The following is a 22365-nucleotide window of genomic DNA, read 5'->3' on the forward strand; positions in this document are numbered from 1 at the left end:
GCATCCTGCACTTAGCCAAGAATCCTGGAAAGGTTTTAGGCAGGAGCGACATGATCAGAGCAGTCTTTGCATTATTCTTTGTTGGAAACTGCCCTGACATATACATTGAGCTCATACAGACTGAGTAAACAGAAACGAGGCACTGACTTTCTCTGCCATGTCTAGTTACCATGGAAACAGAATACCATCACTCATAAAGAAGTGTTTCCAACTTGTTCTCTGTGATCATTGCTGCTCCTTTCATATGTTTTCCAAATAAAACTGAAATTTTTTTTGCCTATTGTGTTTCTGTTGTCCAGAAATTCCTCAACTTTTTTTCCACTTTTCTTCCTTGGTAAGGATTTGCAGTCAGACAAGGGGCATACTTGGTTAATTCGCCAATGTCAAAATATTTTGAGAAAAAAATTGTTGTCTTCTTAAGGAGATTGTCTGGTTTGAGGCAGAATGGCATCAGGGGAAGAAACTTAAAGTCAGGAAGTGCTGAGTGTGAATCCTGGCTTAGTTATTTGTTAGCAAGTTAAATTCTTTGAGTCTTAGTTTTTTTGTGAATGTGGTTTTTGTTTGTTTGTTTTGTTTTGTTTTGTTTTTGAGACAGGTCTCGCTCTGTCACCCAGGCTGGAGTGCAGTGGTACCATCTCGGCTCACTGCAACCTCCCCCGCCTCCTGGATTCAAGCAATCCTCCTGCTTCAGGGTCCCAAGTAGCTGGGACTACAGGCATGACACCATGCCAGAGTAATTTTTGTATTTTTAGTACAGACAGGATTTCACCATGTTGGCCAGACTGGTCTTGAACTCCTGGCCTCAAGTGATCCGCTTGCATCAGCCTCCCAAAGTTTTGGGATTATAGATGTGGGCCACCATGTTTGGCCTGAGTCTTAGTTTCTTTATAAAATTGTAGAATAATACAATTTGTCTAGCACAGAAATGAAGACTGTAGAGGAAATATGTAGATTGCATATTGCACTGGGCAAGTAATAGCTCAATAAATGATAACTGCTATGCTATTATTAAACAGTGTTACCCAGATCTTAAAAGTAGGATTTATAATATGATCTTTGATAGTTTATTTTTTCTTCAAAGAGATTATTTCATCTCCCAAAGTTAAAAGAAATGAAGTGCAAGGAATAAAAATGTTGTGGGTTTTTAAAAATGTCTTTCTTTCTGTTAATGACATTTTTTGGAAGAGGTATCACTACCTAAAACTACTTTTGTGTTTTTAAGAAGCAAAGATCAAGACCAGGCAGGGGCAACATGATCAGAGCTGTCTCTTTGAATTATTCCTTGTTGGAAACTGTAATTCCAACAAAGAATTACATGCCTGTAATTCCAGCACTTTGGAAAGCTAAGGCAGGAAGATTGCTTGAGGCCAGGAATTTGAGAAGCGCCTGGGCAATATAGTGAGGCCCTGTCTCTACAAAAAAATAAAAAAATAAAAAAATTAGCTGCACATGGTAGCATGTACCTGTTGCCTTCAGCTACTTGGAAGGCTGAGGGGGAAGGATCCTTTGAGCCCAGGAGGTTAAGGCTACAGTGAGCTATAATCATGCCACTGGATTCCAGACTGGGCAACACAGCAAGACTCTGTGTCTTAGAAAAAAAAAATGAAGGGCTGGGTGTGGTGGCTGATAATCTCAGGACTTTGGGAGGCTGAGGCGGCTGTAACACTTGAGGTCAGGCATTCAACACAGACTGGTCAACATGGCGAAATCCCATCTCTGCTAAATATACAAACAAACAAAAATTAGCCGGGTGTGGTGGTGGGCACCCATGTTACTTGGGAGGCTGAGGCAGAAGAATCACTTGAACCTGGGAGGTAGAGGTTACAGTGAGCCAAGATCATGCCACTGTACTCCAGCCTGGGCAACAGAATGAGACTCCATCTCCAAAAAAAAGAAGCAGCAGCTAAGGTCAGGTGTATACACCTCACAATAAGAATTCTAAAATGGCCAGGCACCATGGTGCACACCTATAATCCCAGCACTTTGGGAAGCCAAGGTGGGCAGATCACAAGGTCAAGGGATCGAGACTATCCTTGCCAACATGGTGAAACCCTGTCTCTAATAAAAAGACAAAAATTAGCTGGGCATGGTGGTGCGCACCTGTAGTCCCAGCTACTCAGGAGGCTGAGGCAGGAGAATCGCTTGAACCTGCGAGGTAGAGGTTGCAGTGAGCCAAGATCACGCCACTGCACTCCAGCCTGGTGACAGAGTGGGACTCAGTCTAAAAAATAAAAAAGAATTCTAAAATTACATGCAATTCATTTCTAACTAGAAAGACATCTAGTTAGAATATGTGCAAATGGTAATTTTTAAGTTAAAATGCTTGAGTACTTGTAATGTACTATGTATCATACTAAGCATCTTTTATGAATTTTTTTATATTGACTACATTTGATCTTCACAACAGACCTATGAGGTATATGAACTTTTGCTGAGGTTGAGGAGAAATAGAGAACACTGCTGTGTATTTAGCCTATAAGCTGTTGTCTCTATTACCCCTTTAACCTCTCTTTATTGTTCGTGCCTGTAGTTCATTTCATTGACTTCCTCTCAAGAAATCACAGCCTCAGGTTCTCATGACCTTCCTTTGTTTCAACTCTCTTCCCATGGAAAGTTCATTGTTTCCTTCCTTATTCACTAGACTCCTCAAATCTGAGCTCATCTCTCTTACCTGTCAGTTTCCATGTCCTGGAAATTCTTCCTCATTTGTGCTGCATGTTTACCTGGAGCTTGCTCCCTTTTGCTGAACCACTTCCTCTCTAACCATGTCCTGCTGGGGTCTGCAACATTTCCAGACATTTTGTTGTACACTTAATGAAGATGATGTAAAGACTGCATTTCTCAGTAGTATCATTTCAAAAGACTAACTGTGGAGGAAAGCAGGTCAAGATGACTTACTTCCCTGCAGTTCTCCTATCATTATCATCAAGGATCAATGTTGAGAATCTGTATTTGAGTCTATTCAGTCAAATGACTTCATTGACTCCCTCTATAAAATTTTATTGAAAAATTTATCCTTTTAAAATATTAAAAAATGCAAAAATTTCCTCATTTAAAAAAAAAGCCCATAAACTTCTATCATTGATATTTTCCAAGATTTTGTTTTAAACTGATGCTGAGAGTCATCTTTATGTATAATTCTTATTTCTTGTGGGAGAACCATTAGACCTAGTTGACCAAAGAAACTAAATTTTAATAGGAAATTCCACAATGGTATTTTTTCATACTTCAAAGAATAATACATATTATTGGTATCCATATATCTTTCCTCAGATCTTCCAAACTGCTGCCAGATTTGAATTTCTTAAAAATATTTCACTGCCAACATATTGCTGGTGTTGAAATACAATCCATGTCTCTCACAGCTTCAGCAAACATATTTAACACATTTATGCATACATTAGTTAGTGTAAACATGACTCACTTAAGCATAAAAGGTTTTTTAGAATTTTAAAATTTCACCACCATGTCATTCCATGGAAACTACTTTGGGGCTGTTATGAAGGAGTTTCAAACATCTCTCACATAAAACATCATTATACATTAGCAGAAACTCCATTCAGTCAAGAAGAATGGCATATTGACTGGAGGCAGCTCTACAAACCACATGCCGTTTTAATTAAATTCATTTAAAATGCTGTGTCTTTTGGTAGATTTGAGGGCAGATAGAACCACTTAACAATAGCCAAGATCTAATCCAGTTTGTCAGAACTAATAATAATACAAATGCAATTTCTCACACAGGGACACATCCAAAAAGTTCACGAATGGGCAATTGTGAGGTCTTTTTTAAAACTAATATTTATAAATTATTGCAAGATGTTACCAGCCTCAAACCATGGTTGCAATTTCTAATTCCAATGAGTTGATAAAAGGTGCTATTAATAAAAAGGCACATTTTGGGCAGCTGACATAACTAATTGATCAAGTAATTTGAGCAAAAATACAAGATTTCACTAGGAAACCCGGACAGGGATGAAATCACTCAATTTTCCAAAAGCCAGAAGGCCTTGAAAAAAGAGAAGACCACAGAACACTTTTATGCCTAACCAAAACCAAATAAAATGATCCCAACGTACAAATAGGCTTCAGATGATATAATGTGACGAGAGATTTCAACTATGTAGGCAAACCTTTCATTTTCTTACCCAAATATGCCAAGCCAAGGATTACCTAAATAGAGGAGGGGAGAGTCCTATTTCCTCAGCGTGTTGTCTCTGTAAGGGTGGAAAGGAAAACTTTTTCTCACCTCTTCAAATTTTGCTGTACCCTAATGTTCAATATAACACTTGGATCTCAAGATCTGGGTTAAATTTAAACAAAATAAGAGAAAATGGTCCCAGGTGAACATGAATTTACCTAGCCTGACACTTCTAGTAATGGTTACTGGAAGATGCATCACTGCTAGCCCACCCAAGGATCTCTATAGCAGCTCAAATCACGCTTATTCAGAGCACCTGAAGATGATGGGGACACTATTTAGTTCTGCTGGATGACTGCTGAGGTTACCACTGTGCATGAACTACAGAGAGAGGAAAACAGATGCTCAAATTTCCTATCCAGGACTTTAAGAAATATGGTGTTCTCTTTGTACCTCTGTCCTCTTCTTCTGGAGAAAATGGACACATCTGGAAGCTCGACATGACTAAGAAATACCCAGTTTTGGCAAGAACGTTGTCTTGATCTACTTTATGAGGGGAAAATTGGTATCCACATATCTTTCCTCAGTCTTCCAGCAGCAAAACAATATCTATTATTGAAATAATAGCTTAAAGAACAGTATTTTTCCAACTATTTTGTCATTTTATCTTCACAATATCCTCTTGACAAAAAAGGTTGACAGGAGATATGAAATTTATGATACCAAACAAACAAACAAAAAATTGCTCCAGGGAAGGAAGATGGTTTTGGAAATAGGGAACACACTGAAGGGAATAGGAAGGAAGGAAATTTTAAATGGTTCTGCTGAAGATGAAAAAATACATATGAATGTGGTGTCCTCAGCCAGAGCATATATGGAAGGAATGGGAGCTATAAGCGTAGCTATGTGCAATGCAAATCCCACCCACCCCTGTGAGCAGTTAATAAATTATAAACTCATACACATTTAACCATATTTTCCTTCTTACATTGGAACTAATATTACCCAGAGAACTATATGATGCATGACCATATGCCTGACCCAAACTGCTTACTTAATCAGGAAATGTGAATGGACTGCCAGGGACTGCCATATGACCCTAGAGAATAATCAGGTAGAGGAAATCAAAGGTTATTCTCACTTGCTTTGAGCCATTGGTTCAATCTTATTTCCCATTACCAGAAAAATAATTAGCCTGTGCCTCCAGTATGCCACACTCATGGTGAAAATGAACACTTGTTCTAGTGATCACAAGAAAACAAATGCCACACTACAAGTTTTGAGCTACTGAAAGAGATCATTTGTTCTTGAATAGTCCAAGAGCTATTTTACTTTATGCAAAGGAAAGGTTTTCAGTCTGATATATTTTACTGCAACAAAATCAACTGAATTATTATCAAAACTAGAATGCTGTGCTAATAATTTTACAGAAAATCTTATTTCATGCTATGGCTTTATGGTAATAGTGATCAGGTTTTACTTTTTTTTGTTGTTGTTTTTGTTTTTTCCTTTTCAAAGAAGTTATCAAGTATAACAAGCTCCCTGGCTCTTTTCCCTCACAGACCTACACAGTTAGTCCCTTCACACACAGGCTCAGCACTGACACAAATTCATAGAGAATTAAAAGGATTTCAGGGCTTGGCAGCAAGGTGATTTTATTGATGCTTCCACTCTGACTCTGTAATCCACTTCTACAAATGGGCTCTTTCCTTATTCCTAGAATGTAACCCTCTCCCCTCAGCCTAAGTTACTCTTTTTTTTGTTTAATTACCCAAGGTCATTAATATTGTCTTCAATACTTTAATTTCTTCAGAACTGATGCCTTGACGTAATTTTCCTACTACTGTTTGAGATTCTTAAAGGGACCAAATAAATAGCATCCAAATGAGAAATGAGAAGGATAAAAAAATGGAAAGAGAACAAAATAATACTTTCATTATTGATAAAGAATGAGTAAAAATGTTGGTTATGGGAGGCCGAGGCAGGCAGATCACAAGGTCAGAAATTCGAGACCAGCCTGGCCAATATGGTGAAACCCCATCTCTACTAAAATACACAAATTAGTCAGGGGTTGTGGCATGCCCTTGAGATGGAGGTTGCAGTGAGCCGAGATTGCGCCACTGCACTCCAGTCTGGGCAACAAAGTGAGACTCTGTCTCAAAAAAAAAAAAAAGAAAAGAAAAGAAGAAAAGAAAATGTAGGTTGTGAAGAAAGCCAAATGGATCTGCTAGCTGATTTCCTCAAACAGCCAGATTTATCCACCCTCTCACAGGTAAGGCCGGACTTGACAGGCATCCCCTCTTGCATGTGATTTGAGTATGATTCATGGCACAGAGGAGAAGAATGTGACTTGTACCCTCTACAGGTATGCTGGCTCCTCCAGGAAAAAATCTGGAGGTGGCTGGAAACTGCCCAGGTTAGTTTTCCAAACCTACCAATTGGATAAATCCAATGGATAAATCATTCCACTGCCTCTGAGGGTGGAGTCTGCAGGTAGAGTGGAGTGGTAAAGGGGTGGCAAAAAGCTAAGATTATTCCACGAACTGATTTCACATGGGAAGATACATCAGATGTGGACAGGAAGTGTGTTCAGTTGATGGAATTCTCTCTTATCATGTGGGAGGACTGGGATAGATTTCCAGGCAATGTACCAAGGTGTTGGGGTTTTGAAATAGTACCACTTTTTCCTGTCCAAGTTCTGAATTAATTGAAAAATAAGAACAGGAATAAAACAAATAAAGGCCAAACTATCATCATTACTACTAATAAGGAATAGGTTTCACACTTACAAGTTACTGTGAAAGTAAAACTGGATTTACTACTTCTTCCCTCCAGCTTCTGGACCTTGGAACAGCTCCTATATGGCAGAGCAAACACTTACCTCCAACTGGTCTGGGGAGGACATTAGTATACAGAGACCAAATTCCTCATGCTTAGAACTATTGATAAGTTAGTTACATCCAATCAAAAAATGTAGGACAATTACCTTCCTACAAGTCTCTCTCTATTAGGAGGAGAAAAGAAAGGCATAAGAGTTAGAAGTTTTGAGGGAAGCTTGCTCTTTCTGGACACCAGAAAAAGGGAAGTAGGCATTCCTCTCCTAATGTACCCCCCATGAAGCCTAGGTTATATGGTTAAATTTCGAATGCTTCCAACTAGATATCCCAGATTTTGACCCTTAACTGTCTAAAATGTATGGAGGCCACACAGAACTCTCCTGCCCTCATTTCCATGTCTTTAACTAATTATTTGTTAAGACTTTCATTCTTGCTTTATGCCACAAGAGCTAAGCATGCCTCTCTTTTTACTTTTTGATCACTAACACTTACTTTACTTTTGCCATTCCTCTTCCCATAATTACTTCTTCTTCACTTCCCTACTATCCCCAAAGTGTAAGACTCTTTTTCATTTAATAGTTTTAATGCTAGTTACTATAGACTATAGGATTTAAGATTAAAATAGGAGAATTTCTTTAAACAACAAAGTGCTCCCACCTACCTTCTTTGTGCTGTTATTAGAAAATATATTACATTTCCATAGGTAATAGGCCAAATAATATAATTATAAGTATAGTGTTTTATACCACTGCTATTTAAGTAAGTTAAGAGAAGGAAAAGAAAAAAGAATATATATGTACACTTTTTTTTTTTTTTGAGATGGAGTCTCACTCTGTCACCCAGGCTGGAGTGCAGTGGTGTGATCTCAGCTCACTGCAACCTCTGCCTCCCAGGTTCAAGTGATTCTCCTGCCTCAGCTTCTTGAATAGCTGGGACTACAGGCACATGCCACCACGCCTGGCTAATTTTTTGTATTTTTAGCAGAGACGGGGTTTCACCATGTTAGCCAGGATGGTCTCAATCTCCTGACCTTGTGATCCACCTGCCTTGGCCTCCCAAAGTGCTGGGATTACAGGCATGAGCCACCATGCCTGGCCCATATGCACACTATCTTTTGTAGTTACATAGCTATCTCTGCTTTTCTCTATAGATTTGAATTACTGTCTGGGATCAGTCACTTTCAGCCTGGATAACTTTCTTTTATATTTCTTGTATGGTGGGTCTGTAGCTACAAATTATTTCAATGATTATCTGTGAATGTCTTTTTACCTTCATTTTTAAAAGATAGCTTTGCTAGGTAATGATTCTTGATTGATAGTTGTGCTTCCCCCCCCCCCCCCCCCCCCGCTTTGAGCACTAGGAATACACCGCATCACTGTTTTCTGGTCATTATTGTTTCTGATGAGAAGTCAGCAGTTTATCTTATTGGGGTTCTCTTGTAAGTGAAAATTCATTTTCTCTTACTGCCTTCAGGATATTTTCCTTGTCTTTGGCTTTCAGCATTTATGCTATGATGTGCCTGTGGAACTCTTTGGATTAATCTTACTTGGAGTTTAGAGCCTCTCAGGTTTATAGTTGAAGTTTTTCATCAAATTTGGGACGTTTAATCCCTTTATTTATCTGAATATTTTCTACTCCTTTTTCTCTTATCTATCATTCTGGTATTCCCATTACCTGTAGGCTGATTTGCTTAATGCTATTCCACGTATCTCTAAGGATCTGTTAGTTTTTCTTCATTGTTTATCCTTTCTCATCTTCAGACTGGATACTCCCTACCAATCTATCTTAAAGTTTGCTAATTCTTTTCTTCTATCAGTTCAATGTTTGGTTATGTGTGTTTAACAATTTTTTCACTTCAGTTTTTGTACTGAACTCTAGAATTTACATTTGGTTCTTGTTTTGCCCCCCGAATTTCTAGCTCTTTGTTGATATTCTCTTTTCGGTGAAATACAGTAATCATACTTTCATTTACTTCATTAAGTATGGTTTCCTTTAGTTCTTTGAAAAAAACACATACACACACAGACAACTTTGAAGTCTTTGTTAAATCCAGCTGGTTGCTCTCACAGGCAGTTTCTGTTGCCTGCTTCCTTGCCTGTGTAGAGGTCAGACTTTCTGTTTGTTTTTTTTTGTATGTCTCATAATTTTTTTTTTTCAGTAGAGAGATTAGAATTTGATATAGAAGAACAAAAATAAAACGGCTAAGACTCAGCCTCCACCTCAAATACTGAATTTTGTAATCCCACCATAGTTTGAGAGCCAAGTTTAATTGAGGGAGAAAGGATATTCCAATTGTCTTCCTTACCATTTAAAATATCAATAACTTCAAAGATCACTCCTTCTATCCAGAATAGTAAAACCTTGAGACTCCGTGGTAGAATGAAGATATAAATTTAAGAAAGTTAAACAGGGGAATTTATTTCCAGATAGGAGCATTTCAGAAGAAGAAGAGAAAAAGTTTCAGATCTATCTGGATTTTCACTTTCTGGGGGAAGCATTAGGAGAGGTGGAGTGTTAAACTAAGAGGAGGAATGAGCACAGCGTTTTTGAACCACACTCCTTGTTTGGGAATCTGAAAGGAGACCATCATGCAGCAGATCTTACTCACCACAGGCATCTGACCCTCCTTGGGGGTGAGTGGCATAATAAGACTGAGAGAGGAACAGGTGAGCACCTCCCTTAAATATTCTGAGGCATGGGCATTAAAGTGAGAGTCAGTATGCCAAGAAATCTTCTGTGGGGGATAAAGGCATGGCATGGGTTGAGGGTAGACCTCTAGGATGGAAAAAAGACAGGGCACTGACTCACAGTCTGGAGACAATGACAGTAGAGAGAAGACCAAATCATCAAGAGACAGATAGCCAATGCTCCCTAGGAACATTGCCACAGTAAGCCAAAGAACAAATGACAAGTTCACCAGCTACACACTCTAGCACGGGGTGCCAGTGCCCAGATGGACAAAGGACATCATTCCAGAGGGCAACAGATGTCAGCCAGCATGCTGCCAGGAACTAGCACAAGGCCAGAGACTCTCACCCTCCCTACCTCCACCAAGGCCATTAGATCATGTAAACCTCATCTTTCTTCCCTCTACAATTGGCCATGATCTCAGAAAGAGAAGCAGATGAGAGGGGGACTCTGTGAGTTTGGGCATTTCTACCCAAGATTAATGGAACATACTAACAGGGACTGTTTAAAATAAGAGAGTGAACTAAAGTTGTTTGTTTTGTATATTTTCTCCATGTCAACTAGTAGTATTATAAGTGGCTGCAGATAAAATAAAGAAACTGCATTCTCTCTGCACCTCTGATTTATAAGGTGAGTAAATTCTGTAGCAACACTACAAGTACAATAATGTATATGAGTGCGCTGAACACATAATAAATATTATTTTTCTCTTTACCTCCCTTTTTTTCTTTTTCTTACACCAAAGTGGGCATTTTTCCAATATATATTCTTGGCCACTTAGCATCCAAACACCTGTTGTTTTTAAAGGGAGGTATAAACACAGATCAAAGTTGAGTCATAGCATCCCCAAACGTTATGGGAAGCTGAACTGGGGCAGTCGTTTTCTCTGCCTTGCCCCTCACAGCAAACACAGGGACATGTAACCTAGGCCGAGCTAATGGACTTCCATACAGCTCTTTAAATTTTGAGGAAGTACTGCCAAGAGGCAGAGAAAGTTACAGGTTTCCAAAGCAGCAGTGACTACAGAGTTTAAATCATGAGCATAATAGAGAGTATCCAGTGAGAAGAAGTCCAGGAGGCTCAGGTCTTCCCAGCAGGAAGGTTCAGTGGTACGAGTTAGCTGCTGTGTTAGCTGCTGCCTTAGTCTGCTTGGGCTGCCGTAACAAAATAGCATAAACTGGGTGGCTTAAACAAGGAAAATTTATTTTCTCACAGTTCTGGAAGCTGGGAAGTCCAAGATCAAGGTGCCAGCCAGTTCAGTTTCTGGTGAAAGCTCCCTTTCTGGCTCACAGACAGCTGTCTTCTTGCTGAGTCCTCACATGGCCTTTCCTCAGCGAGTGCACACACAGGGAGAAAAATCTCTCTCTCTTTCTCTTCCTTTTCTAATAAGGCCGCCAATTAGAGATCCTTCCCTTTTGACTTCATTTAACCTTAATTACCTCCTAAAAGCCTTATCTTCTAATATAGTCATATTAGGGGTTAAGGCTTCAATATATGAATTGTGGGGATACACAATCCAGTCCATAGCAGCTACCTAATTTACTTTTTATTTCCAACCTAATGCTCTGACTTTTTTTTTTTTTTTTTTTTTTTTTGGTCAATTCTAACAAGTATCTCTTATCTTCTCAAGAAAACTTTCTTCTGTTTAATCAAAGTTAGTTTCTATTGTCAGCAGCCACGAACTCACACTGGTACAGAAACTGCTATCAGAAGACAGTCATGTGGGAAGCTGGTGTTGGTTATCTGCCCTAGCTGATGTTAAAAAAAAATGAAAATTCAGCATGAGTTCAGGAATGGGAATCTGTCAGCTATAATAAATAGCCACATAATATTTCTTCCGTGGTGATCTTTAATCAAGTGTCCAATGAAAATAAGGATTTAGGGGATCAAATTGTCAGTGCTATCGAATAGTGTGAATGGCATGAAGAATTTAAAGACACTAGGGTGAGGTGGCTACTTCTAATGGGACTGGATAGCTTTAAGAAATAGATGACATGCTCAAATCTCTATATTTTAGCTCTAGGCATAGACCCAGGGACTTTCTCTGCTTGTGATAAGTATCTACAAAAATGTCAACGTCAAATGCAAAGTTTAAATTCCGTGGGTTTCTGAATAAGGTCTGTGGAATTGTTAGTGTCACTAGGTGATTTATGTGAAAGTGACAGCAATGATCAGTAATAATGAGCAATTGAATGCAGGTAAAAATATGGAGGCCTGGGAGTACCTCCAAACTATATTCTACACTAAGCCTTGCTTGACAGCCAAAGGACTACCTCCTTTCTCTTTGCATCTTCATCATCCCACATCAGGGCTGAGCCGATTCTCTACCTGCAGCCCTTGGCCATCTCACCTTCAACATGGAGCATCATGCCAGCAGGATCTGGAGAGGAAGCTGAAGCTGGTACTTTTAAGACCTAGTTAAGACATATGTAGGCCAGAGGATGGGGGGAAAAAATCTTTCAAAATACAGAGACCTCCTACCTTAAGAAAGTCTCTATTAGTTTAGTCATCTGGTAAACTCCAAAGTATATGTGAATACTTTATTTCTCTAATATTAAGAGTCAAAACGCTTAGTGGGCCATTCTGGGTTTTATAGGCAACATGTTCAATATTTGCACATACTTATTCAATCCACTTACCCAATGGTTTGAAAGTTGTTACTTTCAAATGGCTATACTAGGAAATTATGGTCCAGCTGACATAACTGGTGCCCCAAGTGTCTATGACAAATCAAACAAATGTCCCTAAGTGAGTGACAAAAGAGGTGCTTAGATTTTAGAATAATAGTGTGGTCTCTTTATTCCATTACTACTCTCCTTTTGAGAAAGTCTTGGTTTGCTACTGGGCCTGAGTAAGGATTAAACCTTGACCACTAGATACCAGGTGACTACCAAAACAAACTATGCATTATGCAACTGAAGCGTTGTTTGACCCATCTAGCCATTAAGCCAGGAAATCCACTGTCACCTCATCAGCACAGGAAAGTGTTCTATACTGGCCTACAACAAACACCACTCATGAGACACTTGCTCACACTCCCCAGGGTTCTTACTCCTGCTGCACCGTCACTCCTCTCTCACCCTAAAGAGAACTATCCTGTGGCTAGCTGTCTAATTAGAAAATATTTGAGCATGGAAAAGTTGTAAGTAATATGTTAGCATAAGTTAGATATAGATTGCTGAAACTAAAGCTCCACTGGGTGTAGGTCCCATATTCAGTGCAGAGGGAAAACCATTATGATTCTACTTGGATCAAAATAACTTTGGTTAACATCTCATTGCCCATTTTGTATGGTATAGATTGTATGATAAAACGTTCTGTCCCTAATGGTGCATGAGCAACAACTAATGTGTTGGCTGGAAGGTCATGATTAGAGGATACAAGTAGCAAAATGTTTAGGAAAAAAGTATATGAAGGGACTTTTCAAAATAGATTCAGAGGCACAGAGTATTTGTGCACATCAAAAGTTATGCACTGTGATAGAGGCACTCAGTAAGAAGGTGGAGAAGTTGACCTGTTCTATAACACCCATCATCCTCCTGTGTCCAGCAGTACACAGGCTTGCTCAGTGCATATGGTGGCATTATAAGGGCTATACTAGGGCTCAGTGCTTTGACTAAGGTTGGCCTAGCAGGTGCCCAAACAGAAATCAATTCTCGCCCCAATGTCGGACCATATCTTACAAGAAGAGACAGCCAGGCTGCTCACTTTAGTCCTTTTCTATCACAGAGGGAGCATCAATCGACTTGCCTGTACTAGAAAAGCTGCTTATTTTGGCTTTTTCCTCCTGCTTTTCATACTTCTCCCAGGTTCGCTAGCCACAGATTTACTAAAAACCTTCTATTTTGTTGTGGGTTCTGGCTGTCATTTTGATGACTAATTTTTCTTGGTTTCTGCCTGTCTTCTTGGCCTCTTTTTTCAGTCTTCATGTTGATTCTGTGAGTTGCAGAATATCCTTCCACTTAAGTTCTTTTCTGATTAAATGAACCTTAGTTTCTAGTGTTTGAAACTATGGAATCTGGAGCATTTCCTCCTTCCTCCTATATTTTGACCTCTCTTTTATTGCTTTCATCATCTGGCTCATCAGGCAGACAGTAAAGGTTACTCTATGAGCTAAGTCAGGTAATCAATCCTTTCCCACAAGAAACACGAAGCACTATGCTAGGCATTAGTGATATATAGAATCAATGTTCTCATGATCAGAGATGTGAACCCATGAGAAGGGATGCCTTGAGAGGTCAAGAGGACTGGCTTTGTAAATGGACCTGGGAGAAGCAATCCCAGGTCAGATACTTACTTGACATCAGCTTTATAGTTTGGATATTAGTTATTTCTTGTGAAATGTGCTAAGATTATCTACCTGCAATGTGTGAGACTTGGAGGCAGGAAAAAAAATCTCAGAATCACTTCTGTGTTCTTGACATGAACTTTCAGGACCTTGGCCTCAGTTGAGCTGCAATACTCATCTTGAAGAATCTCCTTGAGATACCTTCATCTTGTATGAAACACTAAAGAGACGGATCAATCATAACACTTTTAAAAGGATGGTGTTATTATTTAACATAAAACTTGTTGTTTTTGAGCTGCATGAATATACAAAATACATTAAACCACTGATCAAGATTACTGGTCACATGCAGTGGCTCATGCCTATAATCCCAGCATGCTGGGAGGCTGAGGCAGTCCAATTGCTTGAGTCCAGGAGTTCAAGACCAGCCTGGGCAACATAGCGAAACCCCATCTCTACAAAAAAATACAAGAAATTAGCAGGGCATGGTGACACACACCTGTAATCCCAGATACTCAGGAGGCTGAGGTGGGAGAAGCACCTGAGACCGGGTGGTAGAGGCTGCAGTGAGCTGAGATTGCACCATTGCACTCCAGCCCGGGTAAGCAGAGTAAGACCCTTTTTCAAAATAAATAAATAAATAAATAAAAAGAAAAGAAAAGAAAAGAAAAAGAAAAAAACAGTAAAAATTTCTTAGAAAATGTGATATATTAGCTGATTAACTGGTTAATTCGTGTTTAAACATCTTCCTAAGATGTAACCGTTCATCTTCCAGTGTTTTTAAATATAGTGCTATAACCAAGACATAATTGTTATTTTGAGATGATAATTCACACTGTGTTCTAGGGCTACTCATTCCAATGTCCTCCTCCTTCCTATAAAACTATATATTACAGAGGTGTAGAAAATAAGACAGAATGTCAACTGACACCAAGTCTTGCTCTGCATTTTGTCTCTTTTATTACATTCCTGGTTTTTTAGTTGTTATTTCCCTCCTTTTTTTCACTGAAAATTACATTCTAGGTAAAACAGCTTGTTTGACCGAGGTTTGACTGTACCAGCAATGGCACTAGCACTAGGTCCTCTAAAAAATACGTTAACTTTTAGCATAGCTTGTCTATTGAGATATCAATACTGGTTAACAGGTTAGCCAATACCTATTTTAATCTGTAATCTAAATTCAGAATTAAAACAGGAAAGCTCTCCTAACCACACCTGAAAAGGTGATTCAGAGATATGGAAAACAATGATCTTTTTTCTTTTAAATAGAAAATGTTATCTGTTTAATATAAATGCCAAAATATCTGAAATATCTATATTATTTACACGGTTCATCTTTTCTTGACTTTCAAGACACTTTACAAGATGATACGAGATTAACATTTTTTAAAAACCTAAAATCCCAGGAGAAGATCCTTTAGTCCCTAAACTTTGTTAACAATGGGCCTGTAGGCTCTATGGTTTGTTCTGAAAGAAGATCAACAGTTTGAACAAGTTAAAGAGGAAATGTCAGGCATACTGCAAGAAAGCAGCATAAGGCAGCCATCGACATTTCTCTGAAATAGTCAGTTCTTATCTAAGGAACAGAAGCTAAAAATAAGATTGGCGTGTGTCATCTTCACTAGGGATTTTAAATTTGTATCCAGATGCCACCATGGCTTGCCTTAAAATATGTGGCTGTTCTTTTAAATAGTAAGTTCAAAGAGTGTAAGGGCCAGGTAATTGGGAGCCAGTTGAAAAGCTTGAGTCAAGGTTATAGCACCATAGCCTGTTTTCTCCCAAGTACTCCCAAGTACTTACTCTTCAGGAATTTCAGGATTGGCTTTTTTAAGGAAATTATATCTGTAAAAATTGCTTGATTTCAGATTTAAGTTTACACGCAAGTATTCCCACTCATATTCTCTGGAAAAAGTCATTTTTAATCAAAGTTTAACCAGTAATAAAATGTTCAAAGAATTTAACCAAATAATTACTGTTAATCAAAGAATTATGTTCCTGGGGCCATGAAGTTGTGAGATTTTGAATGCACCCAACAGCAGTTTGAAACTGAGTTTCTTTTTCTTAAGATGGAGTATTGCTGTGTCATCCAGGCTGAAGTGCAGTAGCATGATCTCGGCTCACTGCAACCTCCGCCTTTGAGGTCCAAGTGATTCTCCTGCTTCAGCCTCCCAAGTAGCTGGGATTTCAGGCATGCACCACCACGCCTGGCTAATTTTTCTATTTTTAGTATAGATGGGGCTTCACCATGTTGGCCAGGCTGGTCTTGAACTTCTGACTTCAAGTGATCCACCTGCCTTGGCCTCCCAAATTGATCTTAATTGTGATTCTCATCACCTCATGTTGAAGGAGAGAGGAGGAGGAGGGAGCAGCAGGGGTGGAGTGACTAACAGCTAGGTCAGATGCAGTCTTTGGCAGTCCTTTGGACAACATGAAGACAGGGTAAAACAATAAGTATTCCAAAGTCTAAACTCAGGATGATGAGGAAGGAACCCAGAGAGTTTCCCACTGTTGCCTTTCTGATGAACTTACCCTGCTGGGGTGCATCAACTCAAACATCTATCGCCTGCCTGAATATAGCTGATTTCACAAAAAGGAGGAGAATCTATGATGTCATCATTTACTTGGAGGAAATCTCTACAAGTCAAGGAGGTCTTCTCACCCAATCCCCTCTGCCCAGGCATGGGGCAGTGAAGGTCAGGCTGGCTTTCCAGGTCTCAGCTTGTGAGCTTGTGAAATGATGGGTCTTGCTAGACCTGAGCTGTCCCATCCAGGAGCCACTAACCCTGTGCCACTATTGAGCACCTGAGATGTGGTCAATGCAACTAAGAAACTGTATTTTTACTTTTCTTTAAGTGTCATTAAAAGGTAAAATTTTAAACTAATATTTGATTCAATTACTGAAAAGGTTTTTAATATGTTTGGAATAACAGTGGTAGATCTACTTTTTTAATAGTAAATTTTATGAAATGTAATTATACCTCAAGCATTTCTAATGAAAATGTAGTATCTGAATTGGGATAAGATTTAAGTGTAAAATACAAACAGATTTTGAAGACTTAGTACAAAAATAGAATGTACGCGTCTCACTGATAATTTTTATATTGATTACATGTTGAGATAATATTTTTGAACGTATCAGGTTAAATAAAATATACTATTAAAATTAATAATGGCACATTATGTTTCTATTGGATGGTGCTGTGCTAGATGGTTCTAGCTCCCTTACAGCAACCATCTCTCTATTTACAGCTTCCGTAGTGAATGTATACTGGAGAGGATGCGAAGCCAAAGCAGAAATTCTCCTCAACCTACCAAGATTTTTATTTAATGCAAAGGTGAAACAATAGCCTTTCTTAGCCATTTTCCTACATACCTCTTTCAAACTCAACATGGTTTAAATAGTGTGTCTGGCACAGTACAAACGTGAAGGGCTACTTTGCTCTATCCTGGGCCACTCCAAGCTGACTCAGTGATTTTCTCCTTCAGGTTGATGGTTACTTAGTGCCTGCACCAGCCTGGGGGCTGAAATAGAGGCCTGGCTGAAATAAAAACATGACCTCCCTTCACCACAGAATCTCACTCTCATGACTTTCCCTTAAAACCCTCAAAAAATTATCAATGCAGTTTTAATGCACAGATCATACTCCATCCTCCACGAAACACAATGAGGATTTTCTCTTCCTTCTTTTTTGTCGCTCTAGATCATCTCATTCTTCATCTCTTCCATTCATATATATTGAGGCCCTTCTTTGTGCCAGGCACTGTGTTGGGCGTGGGATATGTTCTTTACATATACCTTACCCTCAAGGAGATTACAGTCTAAAAGGTAGCTACGTACATAGTAATTAAACATAGTGTGATGGGGGAAATACAGACTATGCCCATACTATGAAGAGGAATGTCAACTAGAAGAATTACCAAGGAGCCGACTCTTGTAGGTACTCCTGCAGGAAGGCAAACAGGAGAGAGGGCATTCCAAGAAGAAAACACAGGACATGGAAGTATATGGTGGCAGAAGCCTACTACAGCACCTTGGAAAATCCACATAGTTGGGTCTTTCTTGGATGTAAAAAAACAAAGTATGAGAGGGACATTGCAGGAGGGGGATGGCCAAGATCCGGCCATAAAGCTTCCACTTGTAAGATACCATGAAGAGGAGAGAAAGATCAGAGAACTCTTTACAACTATCACCAGGTTGCAGAAATTTCCTCCTCCTTCCTCCAGTGTGGCTTACATCTTTCCAGCAGATTAAAAAATTCTCATTCTCCCGGGGGTGCGGGGGGGCATAGAGAATTTGATGTTTCTAGAGACCTCTACTATTATCTTTGTCATTCAACAGCATTTCTTGGGTGCTTATTAAAAGCCAGTCACTGACTCACTAAAATAAAGAAGCAGAAGACTGGCTCCCTAAGCTCAGGACCTCATGGTCGGCCCAGAGAGGGGGTCATAATAGGCAACGGAGAGGCAACCTGGGAAGGACCATAATTTTTTTCCCCCTTTCTTGCTACTTGGAAATAAAATTATGCGTTTAAAATATATTGGGGGCAAAGGTATCCTGTTTCTTTCCCTGCAGAGAAGGAAGGTCTAGCCTTGTTGAAAGAACAGTATTCATGGAGACTTTATTCTTAAATCTTCCTTGTTTATATCACTCTCTGGAGTGTTTCTCATAACAGGTCATTATGATCAAAAATTAACACCCACTATGATGAGAATGTTCATTACAGTGTACAGTAGAGAAAGGATGCTTAAGCTTGGGCAAATCCAAAATACCTTCCCCTTCATTTTCAAAAGTAAAATGGGAAAGCGTAAGAATTTTAATGCACTATAATCCATTAGAGGCAGAACAAATCAATGCTCTGAGATCATTAGTTTGAATATCATTAAACTGTCCATAGTCAAACAATGACAAAAAATAATCAGCATGCCTTCCTCCATCGTGGGCAACAGCAAGCCAAAATGGATGTTATATCTGCTACAGCTTCAAATATTAGCCGCCCAAGAGCCTCACTGTTTCATAAAATTCAGTAGATGTTTCCTGACTCTGAAAGACACAGTCGTCGTGAAAACATTGCCACGGCTCAAACCCCACATTGGAGCCAACCCACATCTGCTGCATGGTAGAACCTCACTGCCAACTGTCCACTGCTCCACGCAGCTCTCCTGCCAACCACCTCCCCACAGCAGGTGAAAGCGAGCACCAGCACCCTCAACAGCCGGGCAACCGCCGGCAGCCAAGGGTCAAGGCATCATCACCTGTGGTGAGGGGCAGTTTACTGAACCTAAATTGAAAGGTTTTTCTGTCTAAATCCATCCAGGATTGCTTAAATGTCAAGAACTATGGTAGCTAGCTTTGAGTTCTGTATTGTAGAATTTGAACCATCTAAAATCCCTTCACCACAAAAAAGCTCGATGGATCTTGTGAACAAAACAGAAAGAATGTCTGCCAATAGCTGAGAAATAAATTTCCCCTTTCCTGCTGCTTGGACCACAGCATAATGAGGGCTCCCAAGCTCTCCTTGCAGTAATAAAATGGAATGTACAGTCTTTTCCTTTTGATGTGTTCCAGTTTAAAAGTTTAGAGCTGATGCCTTTTCATCCTTAATTTATCTTCCCTTGTAAATATTTCTTTACCACTTCCAATATCTTAAGTACACATTTTAAAAAATAATTCACTCCTTCTTCTATTTCAGTTGTATAACTTTATGCTATGGGTCAAGTTTTAGGCTAAACAAATATGCCTCCAGCTACAGCTCTGCAAATACCTCTGGCAGCAAATTAAGTCAAACAAATGTTTTGGTTGGGTGGTGAGGATGTTTTTTAACGATCTTCCTGTTCTTGTCTGAAGGCCCAAGGATAGACTAGGTGAACTCTCACAGACTGTCCTAATTTTGTATTTTCTTTTTCTTTTCTTTTCTTTCTCCTCCCGCCCCCCATCCCTAACTTTGTATTTTCACCCACGTTAATACACAGGTCTCTTTGTTGCGGTGGTTGGTTTACAAGCTCACCACCAGAGGGTGCTACTTGTTTGCTTCTAAAATTCATTTCACTTGGGCTTGAAAAATGGAGGCCCTGCTACTAAAGAATTGTCCCTACAACAGCTTGTATAGGAACGATTTTCAGAAGGCCTGAGGGCACCCTGGACTTCAAGGAATCTGATTCATTTTGTTTTTGGCATTATTTATTTAGAAGCAAAACTGAAAACCTGCGGCTTGCACAAACCAAACTGCACTGATTTATATATTTCTTGCAAATCACTAAATGGGGAATGCTAGTCATTTTTGCATTTCATGGCTTTTGTCCATATTTACTAAATAACTATAAGGAATCCAGAATTCCAACATCCTCTTCAACACATGGAAGAATAAAATAACAAAGTGAAGAGAGGATTTGCTTTGCTATAACGACATTAGCCTCTAACAATGCAACTTTTTACTTCTCCTACTTTCAGTCTACACATCTCCCTTTTCTGTTTTTGCATAATCTTGCTTTGGTATAATTTTTGAATTCTAGGAAGTATTTATCACCTTCAACTTCTCTTATTAGTGTATTTTTATGATTATCAGATATCTGTATTTAAATTTTTCACTTGAGATTTTCTGGCATACACAAAGAAGGTATAGAGTTCGATTTGCATTCACCTATGTGGAGTTTGCATCTGAAAATACTTTTAAATTGTGGTCAGAAACTCTTGTGTGTTGTCACCTCAATTGGCAAACCAAATCAGTGGTCAGCAAAGGTTTTCTGTAAAGGACCAGGTTAAAGTAAAGATTTTAGGCTTTGTGAGCTATAAGGTCTCTTTCACAACTACTCAACACTACCACTGCAGCAAGAAAGTAGCCATAGATATAAATGGTTGGATGTGGCTGTATTCTAATAACATGTTATTTCTAGGAACAGGTGGTGGGCTATAGTTTGCTGACTCATGCAAATGATGAATTTTAATGTATGCTTAATATTCTTAATGTACACTTAATGTATTCTTATTGATAAAATTGTTTCTATTATGTTGTTTTTTGATGATTTTTGTTCTCCTCACACAATTTTGACGTAGTGAGATAAGCCTCACTAGTTTATCTAATTTAAAGTTTCCAGGTCACTTGGAAGAGTATCACTGAGTTCCTTCTCCATAGCTTTCAAACTCAGAGGAGCCTTTGGCTTTCAGTGTGTTACTATGTTTGTATCCTCTTACGGTAGAAGGAAGAGCTCTTATAGTAAGAGGATCTCAACAAGAAAGATGTTACTTCCCGGCGATTTCTCCAGAGATAATATGGAAAGTAAGCAAAGACATAGTTTACCTTCAGACTGATGTGTGGCAAGAGGAGTCTGGGTCTCCTTTGAGTAAGACACTACTTCCCTCGGCAGAAAATCCACTTGGGTGACCTTTGACACGCCCAGCTTATGCAGTCTTCTTCTGTAAGTAACAAAAAATAAATGCTTAGAGAGGGAAGACATTCCTTGCAGAAGAGCTACCAGTAATATAAAGAAAGCACTAAAACAAACAAACAGCAAATACCCTCAGCTTCTGAGTGCAAGGCGCTGGATCATGAAGCAGAACTGGCTCTGGGCTAGAAGTCAGGACACGTGGGCTCTTGGCCCATGTTGGACCGAATATGCTGGGTGATGTCAGATAAGACCCTCAGTTTTCCTATCTGAAAAGTCAAGTCTTGGTCCAGTTTACATGAGACCTCTTCCATTCTGAGCATCCCTGATTCTGCTTGGTTAAAATTTATTCAGGGAACTTTCACTCACAATACAGGATTCTAGTTTCTTAGACAAGAAGGACAAAGGGAAAGTAATGCTTCTCAAATTTGAGAAAAAAAGAGAGGTGGGTTCCTTAGTGGTGTAACACTCTCTTTCATAGCAGTGAGGGGATTATATTTCAAGAATGAGTATAACACTTCTCATTTCTGCAGAATAGGAACTAACACAGATCAGCATGTAAATTTGCTTGAAAGACACATTGATATAGAACAGATGAGTGAAAGGGGGCACTGGGCTCAGAGTGATAAAGCCTTAGAAGAGCATTCTAGACCTAACTGTGACCATGTAAGGAACCATTTCTGAATATTTATGTAGCACTTGAAGGGTTTTCAGCAGTCTTTAGATCCATTATGTTTTTTTTTTTTTTTTTTTTTTTTTTTGAGTCGGAGTTTCGCTCTTGATACCCAGGCTGGAGTGTAATGGCGCGATCTCGGCTCACTGCAACCTCCGCCTCCTGGGTTCAGGCAATTCTCCTGCCTCAGCCTCCTGAGTAGCTGGGATTACAGGCACGCGCCACCGTGCCCAGCTAATTTTTTGTATTAGTAGAGACGGGGTTTCACCATGTTGACCAGGATGGTCTCGATCTCTTGACCTCGTGATCCACCCGCCTCGGCCTCCCAAAGTGCTGGGATTACAGGCTTGAGCCACCG

General features: G+C 39.4%; 1 protein-coding gene across 5 annotated transcripts in view; it reads right to left on the reverse strand.

Moving 5' to 3' along the window:
- The window catches only part of DYNC1I1 (dynein cytoplasmic 1 intermediate chain 1), a 315600-nt gene that overhangs the window by 205368 nt on the left and 87867 nt on the right, over window positions 1-22365 (reverse strand). For all 5 annotated transcript variants that reach the window (XM_012450775.2, XM_012450772.2, XM_012450774.2 and 2 more), the window contains one exon: window positions 21250-21365. In XM_012450775.2, the coding sequence (XP_012306198.1) occupies window positions 21250-21365 (116 nt within the window). The remainder of the gene's footprint in view (window positions 1-21249; window positions 21366-22365) is intronic.

Source organism: Aotus nancymaae, unplaced genomic scaffold (genome assembly GCF_030222135.1).
Source record: "Aotus nancymaae isolate 86718 unplaced genomic scaffold, 86718_ANA_hifiasm-v0.15.2.pri h1tg000025l, whole genome shotgun sequence".
NCBI lineage: Eukaryota > Metazoa > Chordata > Mammalia > Primates > Aotidae > Aotus > Aotus nancymaae.